Consider the following 17,198-nt stretch of genomic DNA (forward strand, 5'->3'; position numbering starts at 1 on the left):
ACAGTAGCTGCTGCGTTTCCATTAACGATTTGCGCAAAACTTTAGCGTTATTTTCTAAATGTAAAAAAAAACTATTGCGAAACGACGGTGTTTCCGTTAACCATAACCAATGTTATGCGAGTAAAACCTAATTTTGTTATGATTTTGTTGATATGTCATTCCAAAAACAAAGGTGACGGGTGTGTCTGGCTTCATGCGCTCCGTGCAAACCGTCATGCGCATGACATCAAAATGCTGTAATGTAGCGTTCACACCAGCCGTAGAAGAGGCGCCAAGCACAAGTGACTTACATGTTAAGTCAATGCAAAGATGGGAATTGGCATCCTGCGGCGCAGAACGGCCAAATGGCGGGCCACAAATGGCACGGAACGCGAGGTGCAGATGGTGCGTTCCGTGCGAACTGAGCGTTGCCGTGGGAAACGTGCGAGTCGAAAAATCTGAACTTTGGCTGATATTTGCGTCACGAACAAATCAGGAGCTTGCTCTAGTAGTGACGTGATAACAGGAAGCGAGCGGAGTCGAATAGAACGTTTTTGCCGCTTCTACCACGTCTGGTGTGAATGCACAGTAAGAACGGTGCTTGACTATTATTGTGAAGTCAAACACCCCTCTTCTGTCTTGTCCTTCAACCAAACATACCGTGCCATATCTAAAGAATAATCATTTGACTTTAACACACGTCAGGTGACCTGTAAATGCGGGAAAAAAATGGTTTTCGCGATATATTCCTTTTTCGAAATATGAAAAAACACCTCACCCGTGCAATATATGGTAGTTTATGCGAAAGTGCCATGTTTCCATTTGCCGTTTTTTCTATTTGCTAATTCAATGTGCGCTATTTAATAAGTAATGAAAACACAGCTATCTTTACCATGACCTTCATACAACAAAACAAAACATTTAGTTAGTTTTAATAAAATCTACCCCCAAGATTTCAAAGATCCCATAAAGAAACACCCACATATTTGTAATCTGTCGAGAATACAAAGTTTGCCTCTTTCTCACCAGCAATAACAGGCCGATATCGATCAGACCTTTGTATGTGGCTCATTGAGAGTAAGAGCGGTGTGTGTGTGTGTGTGTGTGTGTGTGTGTGTGTGTGTGTGTGTGTAAAAGAAGGGAATCCATTCTCCTGCAGGCTCACTTCCAGCAGCACCTCTTATAAAGTGCTGCGGTCGTCTCGCACAATTGGCCCTGTAATTTCAAAAAAGGTCACAGCGGCTCCGGCGTAATTCAATATTCTTATGGTGCTGTATTAACTACATATTTAATCACCAAGGGTAGGACATTGACGGAGCGTCTTGGTGTGGCAGGGCAACGGAACATATGCGGACCAAAGTGCTGCTGTCAGCAAAGCATAAGAGATGAACGCGGGGTCCCGGGATGCTACCGAATCTGCTGTGTTATAAATTTGGTCCGGTATGTAGGTCTGCCACAGACCTCCTTTTCCTTCGCAATTCCTCTTTGATGCTCACACAGAGATGTCGATGTAGTAGATGCACGGATATAGATATACAGTAGTGGCCAAAAGTGATGCCGAAAAATAAGCTTCTAATTCACTAAAATACAATAAACAAACATCCAGATTCTACACCTATCACACGCCAACATCAAAGTAAATCAGAGCTTGTCAGTTGATTTGCACGCATCCCATTACGCACAGCTGCACACTGCTTACTGGAGGCTGTAACATCTGTTTACAGCTCAGCGCCGGTTCCTCCGCAACGCATCAGGTGGAGAGAATTGAACCTTAGGTAGGATGCGACCGGCTCAGTCGCGTTCATTAACGCTGCTATATCTGGCTCCGGCTATCAATGCGGCCTTACAGCACGCAAAAGGTATCGCCGCACGCCCGCTCGCGACTGAAATTACGTCCGCCTCCACCGGCGCGCCAGAAAAGACATTAAATCCGGAGAGACGCGCAGACCAAACTGACAAGAAAATTGTTTCTGGAGCAGCAGGCAAACGAAGGGGAGGAAGAGAAAATATGAAAGAAGATGAGAAGGGCAGAAGGTAAACAAGTGAGGAGAGTGGAGGAAACAAGTGGAGAGGAGTTTGGAGCAATAAATGAGAAAGTAGTTGGATAACGGAGTGATTTGGAAAGGCAGTTGTGAATTACAGAGGGATTCGAGATAGCGCCGATAAATACAGAGCGCCGACGCAAGGAGATGGTTGTGATAAATTGGGAGAATGAAGCACGTTTGGCAGAGAACGAAAAACATGATGCTATCGGTGAAGACAGCCTCACTTTAGTGTCTAGAAACAACTTAGAGTGATGAAAGAAAAGGAGATACAATTTACAAAGATCTCATTTAAAAGACATTGGGTTTCAAATGATGTAAAGGAATAGTTCACCAAATAAATATTTCTATATGGTCATGAGCAACCAGCAAACAGTGGTATGAAACATTATCCTTTTAAGAAAGAAAGACCAAATAATGTGGAAGATAAAATAATGACACAATTTTTGGCTGAACTGTCCTATTAAAGTCTATTTTTTGCACCAAAACCACGCTAAAAGTACACAAGATGATGACACACACTAAAAATGTTGGTTTATTTTAAACCCACTGTTGGGTAAAAAGGAATTACATTTGGTTGTAATTTATCCAATGCTATCTCATGGCAATTCATACATGTTTTACGAGGTGGCTTATTTGTACAACCACATTCATACATTTTTGTACAATCTGCCTTGACCCCTGTGACGTTGGGGTTGGGGGGAATTAGAATTTTTTTTAAATATGCTTGTTTTCCAGCTCCCCTAGATTTAAATATTTGATTTTTACCTTTTGGGAATCCATTCAGCTAATCTTCGGGTCTGGCGGTACCACTTTTAGCATAGCTAAGCATAATCCATTGAATCAGATTAGACCATTAACATCGCGCAAAAAATTAACCGAAGAGTTTCGATATTTTTCCTATTAAAAACTTGACTCTTCTGTAGTTACATTGTGTACTAAGACCGATGGAAATTAAAAGTTGTGATTTTCTAGGCAGATATGTCTAGGAACTATACTCTCATTCTGGCGTAATAATCAAGGACTTTGCTGCTGTAACATGGTTGCAGGAGGTGCAATGATATTACGCAGTGCCCGAAAATAGTCCCCGTAGTAACTTCCAATGGCAGGGGACTATTTTCGGACACTGCGTTACATAATCGCATCGAAACTCTTGGATTATTTTTGGCGCGATGCTAATGGTCTAATCAGATTCAATGGATTATGCTAAGTTATGCTAAAAGTGCTAGCACTAGACCCGGAGATCACCTGAATGGATTCCAAAACTGTAAAAATCAAATGTTTAACTCTAGGGGAGCTGGAAAATGAGTTAATTTTGTGGAGTGTCCCTTTAACTTCGTACAATTTCATACGAATTAGCCATTTAATAAAATATGTATGAATTCTCATGATATTAGGCTGAATTTATCCTTTGGTGGGATGTTTTAACCCATAATACTAGGTTGTTTTAACCTATTGTTGGGTCAAATTTAAATCCAGTTTAACCCAGCATCATTAAGTGTGCAGAAGCCGCCTTTCAATGACATAAGTTATCTGGTCTCATCCAAGGCCCTGTCTGCACATACACAACTATTTTAAAAAAAGTTTTTTTTCACTTTTCAATGCAGTTTGGCCTCCGTTGCAGCGTTGTCATGTAGCCGGTGAAACCTGAGTTTTTGACTTGTGACGTCATTGTTTGTTCCAAGATGTGGCGAGACTCTGCAATAGCTTCTGATTGACCAACATAGCTTTACGGTTAGGAATATATTGGCATCTGTTGGTTTGGCATGCTCTCGACAGCCCTTCATACCGGGTTTTTGTGTTTTTGTGTGGACGCTAAAAACTCTGTTTATAAAAATACCAGTGTATGTGTGAGCTAGGCACTAGTATAATTCATCCTTCACTTGCTGTAGAGAACCACCTGATGTGAAGATCCCATGAATGGTGTCAATCACACAAGCAGACAATACATCATCAGTATCATGATGTGACAGCAGCAAAGCCACATGGGATAAAACACATAGGCGTCTGTTATAAATATGAGACATTTCTAACATTGAAACATCAATCAAAGATAGATTAAATACTTTCCTAACTTTGCTTGGAGTCGCTAAGGGCTAATATTGAACTTTTAGTGATTAATAGCGAATTATTGTTAACTGTACAAGTACTTGTGCCATAACTAGACTTATGTGTCCATCCCATGTTGCCCAGCTGGGAATAAAAGCATGCAGGAGGAAGTTTATGCGCTCTTACCTGGAACCAAAGCCCCCTCCAACTGCTCCGATTGAACGAACTGCAGCAGGGTGAAAATGATTGGGAGAGAGCCTGACCATGTGATCTGCATGATTCCTACAGACCTGGCATCCCTGTCTCAGATTAATCTGAACAGAAAGAAATAAAGAGGAAAGATAGTAGATTTAGTATCAATAGTAGTACATTTTTATTATCACATATTAAATAAGAACACATTTTTAATCCAAAACGACTTAACGATTAAAAGTATGCATTGGTGACCCTGTCTGTAAAATCTCAAAAGTCTCAAAATTTAATGATGAGGTTTGGAGCTTTAAAATTTGATTTCACGTTGATTTCAATCTTTGTCATGACCTTATTCTGTCAATATTAAAGATATCAAGGTTATATTTTTTAAATAATATTCTTTACGTTATGCATGATGATTTTAATCTAACAGTAAATCACAAAAAATGACTTCGGCAGGCAAGGTCACTTTCTTGGATTACTATAATGCAACCTGAGCTACAGAAACACAGCCTATTCTTGCTTCTGAATTGGATTCATACAAGTTTCATACAAGTTTCGATTTTGGCTGCTAGCTATATCTACATCTAACATTCATTACCTGATCAATACTGATACATGGAATCAAGAAAATGTGTTTTTCAGTCAACACAATTTTTAGGCCTGTATGGTACTGAAAACAGAAAGATTAAAATCTTGTCTCTCGTGTATCACATTCGCTTGGATCAATGCTCAAGGCTGATACGGGGTCGCATGCCCAGTATGAATGCTGGCTGTTGGTTTGAAATGAATCTATTGGTAACTCTGATCAGCCATCTGCAAAATATGAGAGCACCCACTGAGATGATTGTGTGCCAGTAAAACCCCATCCCAGCCTGAAACCCAGAGTATCCAAAGGTTCTGATTTTTTTTAGCTGTACTTTGGACATTTAGCATTAGTCAACCCAGACCAGAGTTGACGAGAATGATACATTTACATATCGGCTGACACTTGCATCCAAATTGGCATTCAGGCTAAACATTTGATCAGTACGTGGGTCAATGACGTGACGTTAATTGTTTTTGGGACAAATTAAATGTAAAAGGGTTAAAATTACAAAATAAATTTGCAGATTACTTGCATACATTCTCTTTTTTGGGACCAAGTCTAAAATTGCTGGTTTTATTTAATTTTGAAAAAATATTTGACAAAATGTCAATGTGGTGTAACCGATCTGTGTCAAATGGTGTAACTAGTATTTTTTTATTAAAATATAAATATATTCATTAAAAATGTGGAATAAAATATAATCAGCTAGTTTAATATGATTTTTTTACATACATTTTTACATCATTTGTCAAAGATTATTTAGAAAACAAAGGTGTTTTCAGCATATGTCAGGATAAATATTACAAAAACGCATAAAAATGTACATTTAGAAATAACTAATAAAATTATATTTAAAAAAAAAATGTATGATCACGCTTTTATGCCATCAAGGTGGATAAAATATTTAATATTTCTAATTTTTTGGCACAATTGGCGATTACACCATTTGACATTTTCAGGTCCATTCAGTCTTAACTTTTATAAAAATGGTGCAAATGTAATTTTTTATTTCATACAATTAACATAAATACACTGTGCATAATAAAACCTGATGCATACTTTTAAAACAAGTTTTTTTTATTGAATTTTTCATCTTGCCAAACTGTTTTTGTCAGTGACCCATGCACTCTCGCGCAATGCTCTACCAATTGAGCTACATGAACATTATAGGTCCATCATATTCAACAATGATTTTCTTGTCCTAGCATAGACTTTGACTGTTCTTGTTTTTTATGATACATTTAAATAAATAATTAAATGCTAAATAATGAAGCATGTTTGTTTTGACATCTTTTTTGATAGATGATGCTGATCGTAACGGAAACCATCTATGAAGTCTACTGTTGCTATGGTTACCTCCTTACCAAACTTAACTTTTTGTCTGTGTATATTTTGACTTGGTGAAAATACGCTCATACTTTAACTTGTAACTTAACTTTGTTATTGCACACACACACATTTAATTTCAAACACAATTGGGGCTTTTCATTACCTTCCAATGTGTTTTGCTTTTTATTACTGTGCTAATGATATCATCTATCCTCACCTATAAAATGTAATCCTCTCATTATTTGGTACGTTTATCAAGTTATTCATCTCATGGGGGTTGTAAGCAGCTTCCCTTGATGTAGGCAAGACCTTACAACACACAAAGACACACATTCACAAACACACACAAGCAGCCGCTTCTAAGTCAATAACTAAAGGCCGAAGTATGGTCAATTTTTACGCATACACAAGGGTCTACGTACAGTGCATGTAACACAATTTTCGTCATCAGAAGAGTGCGAACGTACTGTACGCACGCTGCAATATTTTGGAAATCATGTGTGCACTGTATGCTTAGGTCGCGCATGTAGTATGTAGCCCAGGAGATGCGTTGAATTTTGTCACAATGAGCAAGCATCAAATATCTATGTACACATACGAGTCAAAAAAATTATACTTTCCAAGGCTGTGTGTTCAACCATGCGCAAACTTTCAAATACACATAAAGAAACAGACTTCTCCGGGATTAAGTCACCTTAACCCAGTAGGCAGCCCCCCTTAAGGGGTGTGAGATGGTGCCAGGAGGGCCCAGTTTTATGACATTTAAAAAATATATAAATTCATCATAAATTCTGTGCAATTAAACCAGAAGATAAACAAGCCTACTAACCAACAGCACTACATTGTATAACTTAATGTTTTGTTTAATTCATTGGCTTGGGCGACAACTTGGGTTGCAAAATTTTGGGAAATTGGAAACTTTCCATGAAAATTACTTGAAAATTGTGGCACACGGATAAATATTAGATAGATGTCAAGGAATCTAATGTTTGTATGAGATATAGTTTGTATAAATTGTCCAAAACTTACAAAAAAATTTTAAATTTCCAACTTGGATTTTTTCGAAAATTCCAGAGCTTTGCAACCCTAGCAACAACCTATCATTCAAATTTCACACGATTTTTTTTGTTTGGAAGACGCATTTATGGCAATCCCGTCACCCAATTCGTATTATTCACATCTTATTAAACTATTGAGGGTAAACATTTGTCCAGTTTTTGTTTCAAAGCCTTCCCGAGTACAAAACTGAAAGCGCAGCTGACTGTTATCTGATTGGAGCGGTGTCTTGTGGCGGTCACACTCGTACCCTATCATCCTTTATATCCCGTAGTGTTCTGGCAGACTGATAGAATTACTGTGCCTAACAATCGCATGATTTGCATGCCGTGATGCCATAAGCATTCACCGCTAACTGGACATTCAAGCTTTATATATTTCACTGCTGGCTCTTTCTCCCTTCCTTCATAAAACACTCAGGTCTTCCCAGTTTCCCATGGTGAACAGAGGGGGACTCGAATGAATTCTTCCAGAAAACTCTGTCAGAAAGCGTTTTTCATACCGGATCAGATAAACACCCAATTACCAGCGGTGAGATGCCACAGTCGGCAGAAGGTGTGGAGCTCCAAGATGGCTTCCTCACCTTACACTCGACGCCGGTGCGTTCAACTGCAGGAGACAGCCGAGAGTAATTATTCAATTATTTTGATTAATGAACACACCCACCGAAGATAATGGAAGATTTATGTGTGGTACCTCCTCTTTCCAAATTGCATGCAAATAAATGAGCCAATCGGGAACCAGCAGACTGTAGTCCAAAAACTATTCAATTCTACCTTCTCAAGTTTATCTTTGCAAGCACATGTCTGCGTATTCATGAGAATGAAACTTGTAAGCGCATGCGCAAAAAGTATAAAGTAGAGAAGAAGTTTTACTTTCTTACATATTCACACATGAAGATATAGAGATTGGGAGCATCAAAGTTTTCACATTAATTTCAATCTTCAACACGATCTCAGTCAATATTAAAGATATCAAATTTATATGTTCATGATGATTTTATGTTTTTTATGTACATCTACTGATTATAAAGACTTTAGATGCGTTTTACAGACTGGGTCACAAATATTGCCGCTTTTCCATTGCATATTACCCCACGGTTTGGTTTGGTTTGGTTTGGTCAGGTCGGATCAGCTCAACTCACTTTGGCTTGGTTAGCTTTTCCATCGAGTTTAGTAACACTTCGGAGTGGAAGGGATTATAGGCGTGTCTTTATATTAGCTTTGACATCATACTAGTGAGAGCATCGTTGTACAATCCCATACATTCAATTTCAGTCCGCCACAAATTTAAAATTGTCCACCACAAATAGATGTACAAACACCCGTGGCGGCAGTCGACGAGCTCCGCTGAGCTTCATTTAAGTTGCATTTAAGCTTATATGCGGACGTGCGTGTCGCGAATGTGCCGCCACAAACTGCAAGTCTGTAAAAAAACTGTTATGGTGTCCCTGATCCACAACCTGTGGATGCTTTTCATCGCTAAAAGGGAGTTTGGGAACTATAGCAGAGCACAGATGACAACCTGTTTGCTCGAGACAGCGCAGGCTAGCATGAAGGTAAAGGTAATGTTGTAGCGATGATGCTGATAGTGACGATTCTCTCAGGCCAATCAGTGATCTACAGTGTTTTTGCGTCACATTTTGGTATCCGCTCGGCTCGCTTGGAACCCCAACCGAGGTGGTACTAAAAAAAGTATCGGGTACTACGAGCTGAACCCAGTGGAAAAGCCCCCAAAAGTAAGCTGAACCCACCCAAACTAAACCAAACCAAACCGTGTGGTACTATGCAATGGAAAGCGCCATATGTGGACTATAGTGTGTCCCCATTTGGTTTAAACTAGGGTGACCATACATGCCATTTTTCACGGACACGTCCTGGACAGGATTTCGAGTACGTCCTCCGGACCGCATACGTCATTGAGGTTCTCACATTTCATTATAAAATTAACATTTATTTCCTTAAGAAATGTAACGGTGGCTTTTCTGAAATAGAACCTGGAATAATAAGCCTCAATGACGAATGCGGTCGACAAATGCGACTTCCAGAGGACGCACCCGAAATCCTGTCCAGGACGTGTCTGGAAAAATGCCATGGTCTGATCACCCAAGTTTTAACCATCTGCATCACGCCTTACATGAGTAATACTGAACTAACATCATTATATGACAAGAGACAGAAGACTTTGTTAAATCTGTCCGCCCTCACAAACCACAGGTTACAAAAATTCCCCAACAAGCACTATCCATTGGTTATGCTCCTCTTTTGAAGTTGTCACTTTCTTTTCGTTTTTCCTCTGTTGTAGGGGGTGACATGAACAAAGTCAACACCTATCCCACCCCTTCGTGTAGTGTTTTGAGGTTTGGCAGCCGGTGACTAACCTGTCACTTCCTTCACACGCTGCTTTCATTTCCAACATGACGTGACACCATTACCACATAAATAGGTCTCCACAGATCTCACGAGAGGCCTCTGTTGTGTTAAAGGCGGGGGCATCTAGCAGGTAAATTATTGCAGGGAAGCATTCAGAAGGCTTTGAGGAATCAAATGCACTTCAAATTACCCCTGACAACACCCACGGTTCCTTTCAGCTTAATCTCTCGCCTTTTATCTTCCAATTTCTGTCTTTGGAGCTCCACGTAACTTCAGTCTAGAGAACCAGATGCTCAGAGAGCTGAGGAGGGGAGAGCGAGAGAGAGAGAGAGAGAGAGAAAGAAGAACAAAGAAAGAAATGGAAGAGACGGTCCAGCAGCAGATATTGCGTCGCATTCCAATAATAACACGATGGCCTGCAATTCTTACCGCTACAAAAAAATCATCTTTTATGATCCAAACAGGACGCTGCAATGATTGTAGTTAATAAGAAGGGCCACAAAACCGGGATGCACAATATTGGTATTGTTATCTTCGCTCAGCTCTGGCTTTTCCCTGAAGACCACTGGCTTACTGTGAAGGTGGCTGGTGGTTCAATTAGCCTGACCGAGACCTTTTCTGGGGAATAATGCAATGTGCATACAGGAGAATGCAATAGGATCGCAAATAATGAAAAGCAAGATATTCTATAGCTGCGCGATTACGTATTCACTCCCTGTTCTTGCTTTACATCGCACACTATCTGAACACTGCACACGCTGTCCCCGGGGACAACAGCTAGGACGAGAGTAAACACATAGTTAGATGTCAGTCATTGTTCAGGATTTCAGCAGAAGCTAAAGTGCTGTGCGCATTTCCAAATCACTGTTCTTACATTTAAAATCACTTTGTTTTAAATGTGCATTACATTAAATGTTGGAGCAATGGCTTGGGGATAGTGTGTTGCGCTTATACAGAGCCAGGGTTGTCGGTACACTTTAAAAAATTATGAAAAAAAGACGTTCTCAATTAAAATACAAAGAATGTTTATATTTGACCCAACGATGGGTTAAAACAACCCAGCATTTTAGGTTGAAACAACCCAGCATAGGTTGAATTACTGAACAACTTAACTATTCAGCAGTAAATTGCAACAAAGGCATGTTTCTCGGACACATTAAAATGCTTTTGCACTGCTGATACCGTATGTTTGTTGCATTTATAAATTGTGTACGTCTCTCACTGTATGCTGGTTGCTATTTGATCGCATTATCAAAAACGTTTTCGTTCAGTTAAATTTATTCACTCTTTGTTTGTCAATCGAAACTAAATAGCAAAAAAGCATCTTTCTCTAATAGTTTAAAATGGTTCCACACTAACGACATGTTTGCTGTTATTTGATCGTATCATCATAAACTTTATTCGATAAAATGTATTCGTTCATTGTTTAGCTACCAAAACTATTCCACAGAAAATAGCAAAAAGCATAACTTTAAATCACATCCACTATTCTGACATGGTGGCTGCTATTATCGCATCATCAAAAACATCATTGTTCGGTAAAATTTATTCTGCCTTTGTTTGGCAACCAAAACTATTTAGCAAAAATAGCACAAAAAAAAAAAACACTTTAAAACGCATCCACACTACCGACATGTTTTTTGCTATTTGATCGTATCATTAAAAATGTTATCATTTGGTAAAATTTATTCAGTCTTTGTTTGGCAACCAAAACTATTTAGCCGAAAATAGCAATGTAAAAACATCACTTTAAAACGCATCCACTCTGCCGACATATTTTTTGCTATTTGATTGTACCATTAAAAACTTTATCGTTTGGTAAAATTTATTTTGCCTTTGTTTGGCACCCAAAACTATTTTGCAGAAAATAGCAAAAAACATCACTTTAAAATGCTTCCACTCTGCCGACATGTTTTCTGCTATTTGATTGTATCATTAAAAACGTTATCATTTGGTAAAATTTATTCACTCTTTGTTTGGCAACCAAAACTATTTATCAGAAAATAGCAAAAAGAAGCATCACTTTAAAATACATCCACTCTGCCAACATATTTTTTGCAATTTGATCGCATCATCAAAAATTTCATTGTTCGGAACAATTTATTCTGTCTTTATTTGGCAACCAAAACTATTTTAGCAGAAAATGGCAAAAAAAACATCACTTTAAAACGCATCCACTCTGCCGACATGTTTTCTGCTATTTGATTGTATCATTAAAAATGTTATCATTTGGTAATTTATTCAGTCTTTGTTTGGCAACCAAAACTATTTAGCCGAAAATAGCAAAGTAAAAACATCACTTTAAAACGCATCCACTCTGCCGACATATTTTTTGCTATTTGATTGTACCATTAAAAACGTTATCGTTTGGTAAAATTTATTTTGCCTTTGTTTGGCACCCAAAACTATTTAGCAGAAAATAGCAAAAAACATCACTTTAAAATGCTTCCACTCTGCCGACATGTTTTCTGCTATTTGATCGTGTCATTAAAAACGTTAGCGTTTGGTAAAATTGATTCAGTCTTTGTTTGGAAACCAAAACTATTCCACAAAAAATTGCTAAAAAGCATCTTTCTCTAACACTTTAAAATGCTTCCACATTACCGACATGTTTGCTGCTATTTGATCGCATCATCAAAAACTTCATTGTTCTGTAAAATTTATTCTGCCTTTGTTTGGCAACCAAAACTATTTTGCAAAAATAGCAACAAAAAAAACATCACTTTAAAACGCATCCACACTACCGACATGTTTTTTGCTATTTGATCGTATCATTAAAAATGTTATCATTTGGTAATTTATTCAGTCTTTGTTTGGCAACCAAAACTATTTAGCCGAAAGTAGCAAAGTAAAAACATCACTTTAAAACGCATCCACTCTGCCGACATATTTTTTGCTATTTGATTGTACCATTAAAAACATTATCGTTTGGTAAAATTTATTTTGCCTTTGTTTGGCACCCAAAACTATTTCGCAGAAAATAGCAAAAAACATCACTTTAAAATGCTTCCACTCTGCCGATATGTTTTCTGCTATTTGATTGTGTCATTAAAACCGTTAGCGTTTGGTAAAATTGATTCAGTCTTTGTTTGGCAACCAAAACTATTCCACAAAAAAATAGCTAAAAAGCATCTTTCTCTAACACTTTAAAATGCTTCCACATTACTGACATGTTTGCTGCTATTTGATCGCATCATCAAAAACTTCATTGTTCGGTAAAATTTATTCTGTTTTTATTTGGCAACCGAAACTATTTCGCAGAAAATAACAAAAAAGCATCACTTTAAAACGCATCCACTCTGCCCACATGTTTGCTGCTATTTGATCGTATCATTAAAAACGTTAGCGTTTGGTAAAATTGATTCAGTCTTTGTTTGGCAACCAAAACTATTCCACAAAAAACTTTTTTTAGCATCTTTCTCTAACACTTTAAAATGCTTCCACATTACCGACATGTTTGCTGCTATTTGATCGCATCATCAAAAACTTCATTGTTCGGTAAAATTTATTCTGTCTTTATTTGGCAACCGAAACTATTTTGCAGAAAATTACAAAAAAGCATCACTTTAAAACGCATCCACTCTGCCGACATGTTTGCTGCTATATTTGATCGTATCATTAAAAACTTTATTGTTTGGTAAAATCTATTCAGTCTTTGTTTGGCAACTGAAACTATTCCACAAAAAACAGCAAAAAAAAACAACAACAACAACACATAACTTTAAAACATCTGGCGACATGTTTGCTGCTATTTGATCGTATCATGAAAACTTTATTTTTCTGTAAATTTTATTCTGCCTTTGCTTGGCAACCAAAACTATTTTAGCAGAAAATGGCAAAAAAAACATCACTTTAAAACGCATCCACTCTGCCGACATGTTTTCTGCTATTTGATTGTATCATTAAAAACGTTAGCATTTGGTAAAATTTATTCACTCTTTGATTGGCAACCAAAACTATTTATCAGAAAATAGCAAAAAGAAGCATCACTTTAAAATGCATCCACTCTGCCGACATATTTTTTGCTATTTGATTGTACCATTAAAAACGTTATCGTTTGGTAACATTTATTTTGCCTTTGTTTGGCACCCAAAACTATTTAGCAGAAAATAACAAAAAAGCATCACTTTAAAACGCATCCACTCTGCCGACATGTTTGCTGCTATATTTGATCGTATCATTAAAAACTTTATTGTTTGGTAAAATTTATTCAGTCTTTGTTTGGCAACTGAAACTATTCCACAAAAAACAGCAAAAAACAACAACAACAACACATAACTTTAAAACATCTGGCGATATGTTTGCTGCTATTTGATCGTATCATCAAAACTTTATTTTTCAGTAAATTTTATTCTGCATTGGCTTGGCAACCAAAACTATTTAGCAAAAAATGGCACAAAAAAAAACATCACTTTAAAACGCATCCACTCTGCCGACATGTTTTCTGCTATTTGATTGTATCATTAAAAACGTTATCATTTGGTAAAATTTATTCACTCTTTGTTTGGCAACCAAAACTATTTATTAGAAAATAGCAAAAAAAAGCATCACTTAAAAATGCATCCACTCTGCCGACATATGTTTTGCAATTTGATCGTATCATTAAAAACGTTATCATTTGGTAAAATTGAATCAGTCTTTGTTTGGCAACCAAAACTACTCCATAAAAATAGCTAAAAAGCATCTTTCTCTAACATTTAAAAATGCTTCCACACTACCGACATGTTTGCTGCTATTTGATCGTATCATTAAAAAATGTATTGTTTGGAAAAATTTATTCGGTCTTTGTTTGGCAACCAAAACTATTACACAAAAAATAGCAAAAAAACAACAACAACATAACCTTAAAATGCTTCCCCTCTTCCGATGTGTTTGCTGTAGTGATGCACCGATGTATCGGCCGCCGATATTTATCAGCCGATTTTTGATGCATCTGAAACCATCGGCATATCGGCAATAGCACAAGAAAGGCCGATAAAGAAATCAATTTTATGTAAAAAATTAGTTAATGTTGTTAATAAAAGACATGCTGAATAGCAAAAAACGCCTTTGAAGGTTGTCATGCTGTCTTATTATATTTTTTTAGCTTCATTTGTGCATCTCTTATAATGTTGGTCAGTTGAATGTTAATTAGATCCAATCCATGTTCAGTAAAAATAATTTGATGCAGAAATAAACTAGCTAATAGACCAAATGTATAGTAATTGTATACAAGTGTGTAATATCGGTATCGTCATCGGTATCGGCCCCCAAAAAATCCTAGCGGTGCATCCCTAGTTTGCTGCTTTTTGATAGTATCATCAAGACCTTATTGTTTGGTATAATTTGGTCTTTTTTTGGTAACCAAAACAAATCTGCAAAAAATTTTTTGTTTGCGACATGTTTGCTGCTATTAGATCGTATCAGCAAGACGCCATTGTTAGGTAAAATATATTTGGTCTTTTAACTTATTTGACCGAACACCGAAAACACTTTTTTGGCCAAATAGTTTTAGTTGCCAAATATTCCTAAAAAACATTTCTAAAAAAGGAAAACAGGATTCATAATTGCAATTCAAATGTACTGTAAGGATGAAGTGTGTAACCAACGGCAACCAGCATCCCTCAAACTTCCATCCTTAAAAAGCAAAAGCGCCAATCCTTTTTCTTTTCATTTAAATTAAACGCAGGGCTGTAACATCAATTACATTGTCTTCTAAAAGCTCTAACTAGAGTGACAGAACTCTCAAACAAAAACCTGACATTAAATTTCCATGCACGCATTCCAACAAGCCCTCTGAATAAATATCAAACTGTTCGAACAAACACAATTTCATGCTCACGCATTCAGCCTTTCGATTATTGTAATCCTTTATCAGCATGTGAGGCCGGCGAAGCCCTCGGCCAGGCGGGTGGCCCGCGAGCATGGAGATGAGTTTAGAGTCGGGGGGAATCGGTTCCAGGCTACATCTGCTGAATCATGTTTTGCAACTAGTCTTGTGGCAAATTTGCCCCTCAAAAGCTTCCCGAACGGTTAAATAGGCAGTTTTAGATATCGGGCATCATTACGTATTTGGTGTCTCTGTTTTACAAATGCAGAATGGGCAATAAAGCCTTTGCTGCAATCACAAAAGACAATCTTTTTAAGTGACTGCTCAGCTGTTTGGAAAAGTCAATGTCATGTTTGTAATGGATGGACCTTGTGCGGCTTGCTCCATGCTTCTCCATCCTCGTAAAAATGACAGACAGGGTTTAAATGTCCTGTGTTTACAGTGCATTAATATTTCTGCCACTTCATTACAATAAAAGGATTAACCTGCAGCTCGAACTCGCAGGAACGGCACACCGTCTCACCCTCTTAGTGCATATTACCTGCTGTCGGCCGGCGGAGGTACGCACACTAATCATGATGTGCACAGGCACGAGCTACGCATGCACATAAACACAAACACGCAGACGCTCTCATTTCTCACACTTCTGCAGGGCTGTGCAAAAAAAGACGAGCAATCCACCATGAATCTTACGCAGAGCCCTCGAAAGTGACAGGCCGTGCTTACAGAAAGGTTTTGATGTCAACCTGGTTAAGAGCATCTCAACCGGGTTTTAAACACTATTGTGCTTACTGTATACTCAGGGTTATGGATTTGTTCTCTTTTGTCTATCAATCTAAGAATAGGTTTCTTATGTTACTTACTGTACTTCACAGATTTACATTCACACATTTGGCAAACATTTGAAGAGTTTGGTTCCAAAACGCGATAAATGCCATTTTTGAAAAAAATGAGTTACTGCCAAAATCAGTATTATATCAGGTCAGTATTAAAAGTAAATTCTTAATTTTACGCAAAATCCAATATCCGCAGTGTTATTCTGTCATCTTTTCTCCCTTTTTTCCCAAAACGCGACAAACGCCACTCCTCCTTTTCTACAGAATGCAAATTACAGCGCGGCATTCACGCAATGTAAACAATCAATGGCGGCGCGTTGAGTACACGGACTCCTTTGATTGTTGCTGATTGTTTTTTATAACCTAAAGATGCTATGTGAAAGTTTTTAACAGAAAATAGTGGTTTCCATCTTGTCACTTTCTTGGTATAGAAAATAAGTTTTTACCGAAATTTGTCAAAATGGATTTATTGCGTTTTGGAACCAAACTCTTCATTTGTATCCAAAGTGACTCATAGTGCATTACAAGACATACATTTTATCAGTATGTGTGTTCCCTAGGGCAGTGGTTCCCAAACTTTTTCAGTGTGCGGCCCCCCTTGTGTACGGTGCATTCCTTTGCGGCCCCCCAAAGAAAATTTGTAACATAAAACTGTTCTAAAACTCAACCGTTTAATAAAAAAAAAACATTAAATTATACAAAAAAGTAGTGCTTTTGGTTAGTAGTCTTATTTTTTTTAGGTTTAACTACACAGAATTCATGATAAATTAATGTATTTCATTAAATGTCATAAAACTGGGGCCCCCCTGGCACCATTTCGCCGGCCCCCAGTTTGAAAACCACTGCCGTAGGGATCAAACCCATGACCTTTTGCACTGATATTAAAATGCTCTACAAATGAAGCTATAAGAACACTAGAAGAGAGACTGAATTCCAGAATATCAT

The 17,198-nt window shown here is 37.6% G+C and overlaps 1 protein-coding gene across 1 annotated transcript in view; it reads right to left on the reverse strand.

The window, feature by feature from the left end:
* The window catches only part of robo1 (roundabout, axon guidance receptor, homolog 1 (Drosophila)), a 338,077-nt gene that overhangs the window by 288,894 nt on the left and 31,985 nt on the right, over positions 1-17,198 (reverse strand). The window contains exon 2 of the mRNA XM_073862979.1: positions 4,257-4,384. Within this exon, the coding sequence (XP_073719080.1) occupies positions 4,257-4,347 (91 nt within the window). The 5' untranslated portion in view covers positions 4,348-4,384. The remainder of the gene's footprint in view (positions 1-4,256; positions 4,385-17,198) is intronic.

Source organism: Misgurnus anguillicaudatus, chromosome 24 (assembly GCF_027580225.2).
Source record: "Misgurnus anguillicaudatus chromosome 24, ASM2758022v2, whole genome shotgun sequence".
In the NCBI taxonomy this organism is placed as follows: Eukaryota; Metazoa; Chordata; class Actinopteri; order Cypriniformes; family Cobitidae; genus Misgurnus; species Misgurnus anguillicaudatus.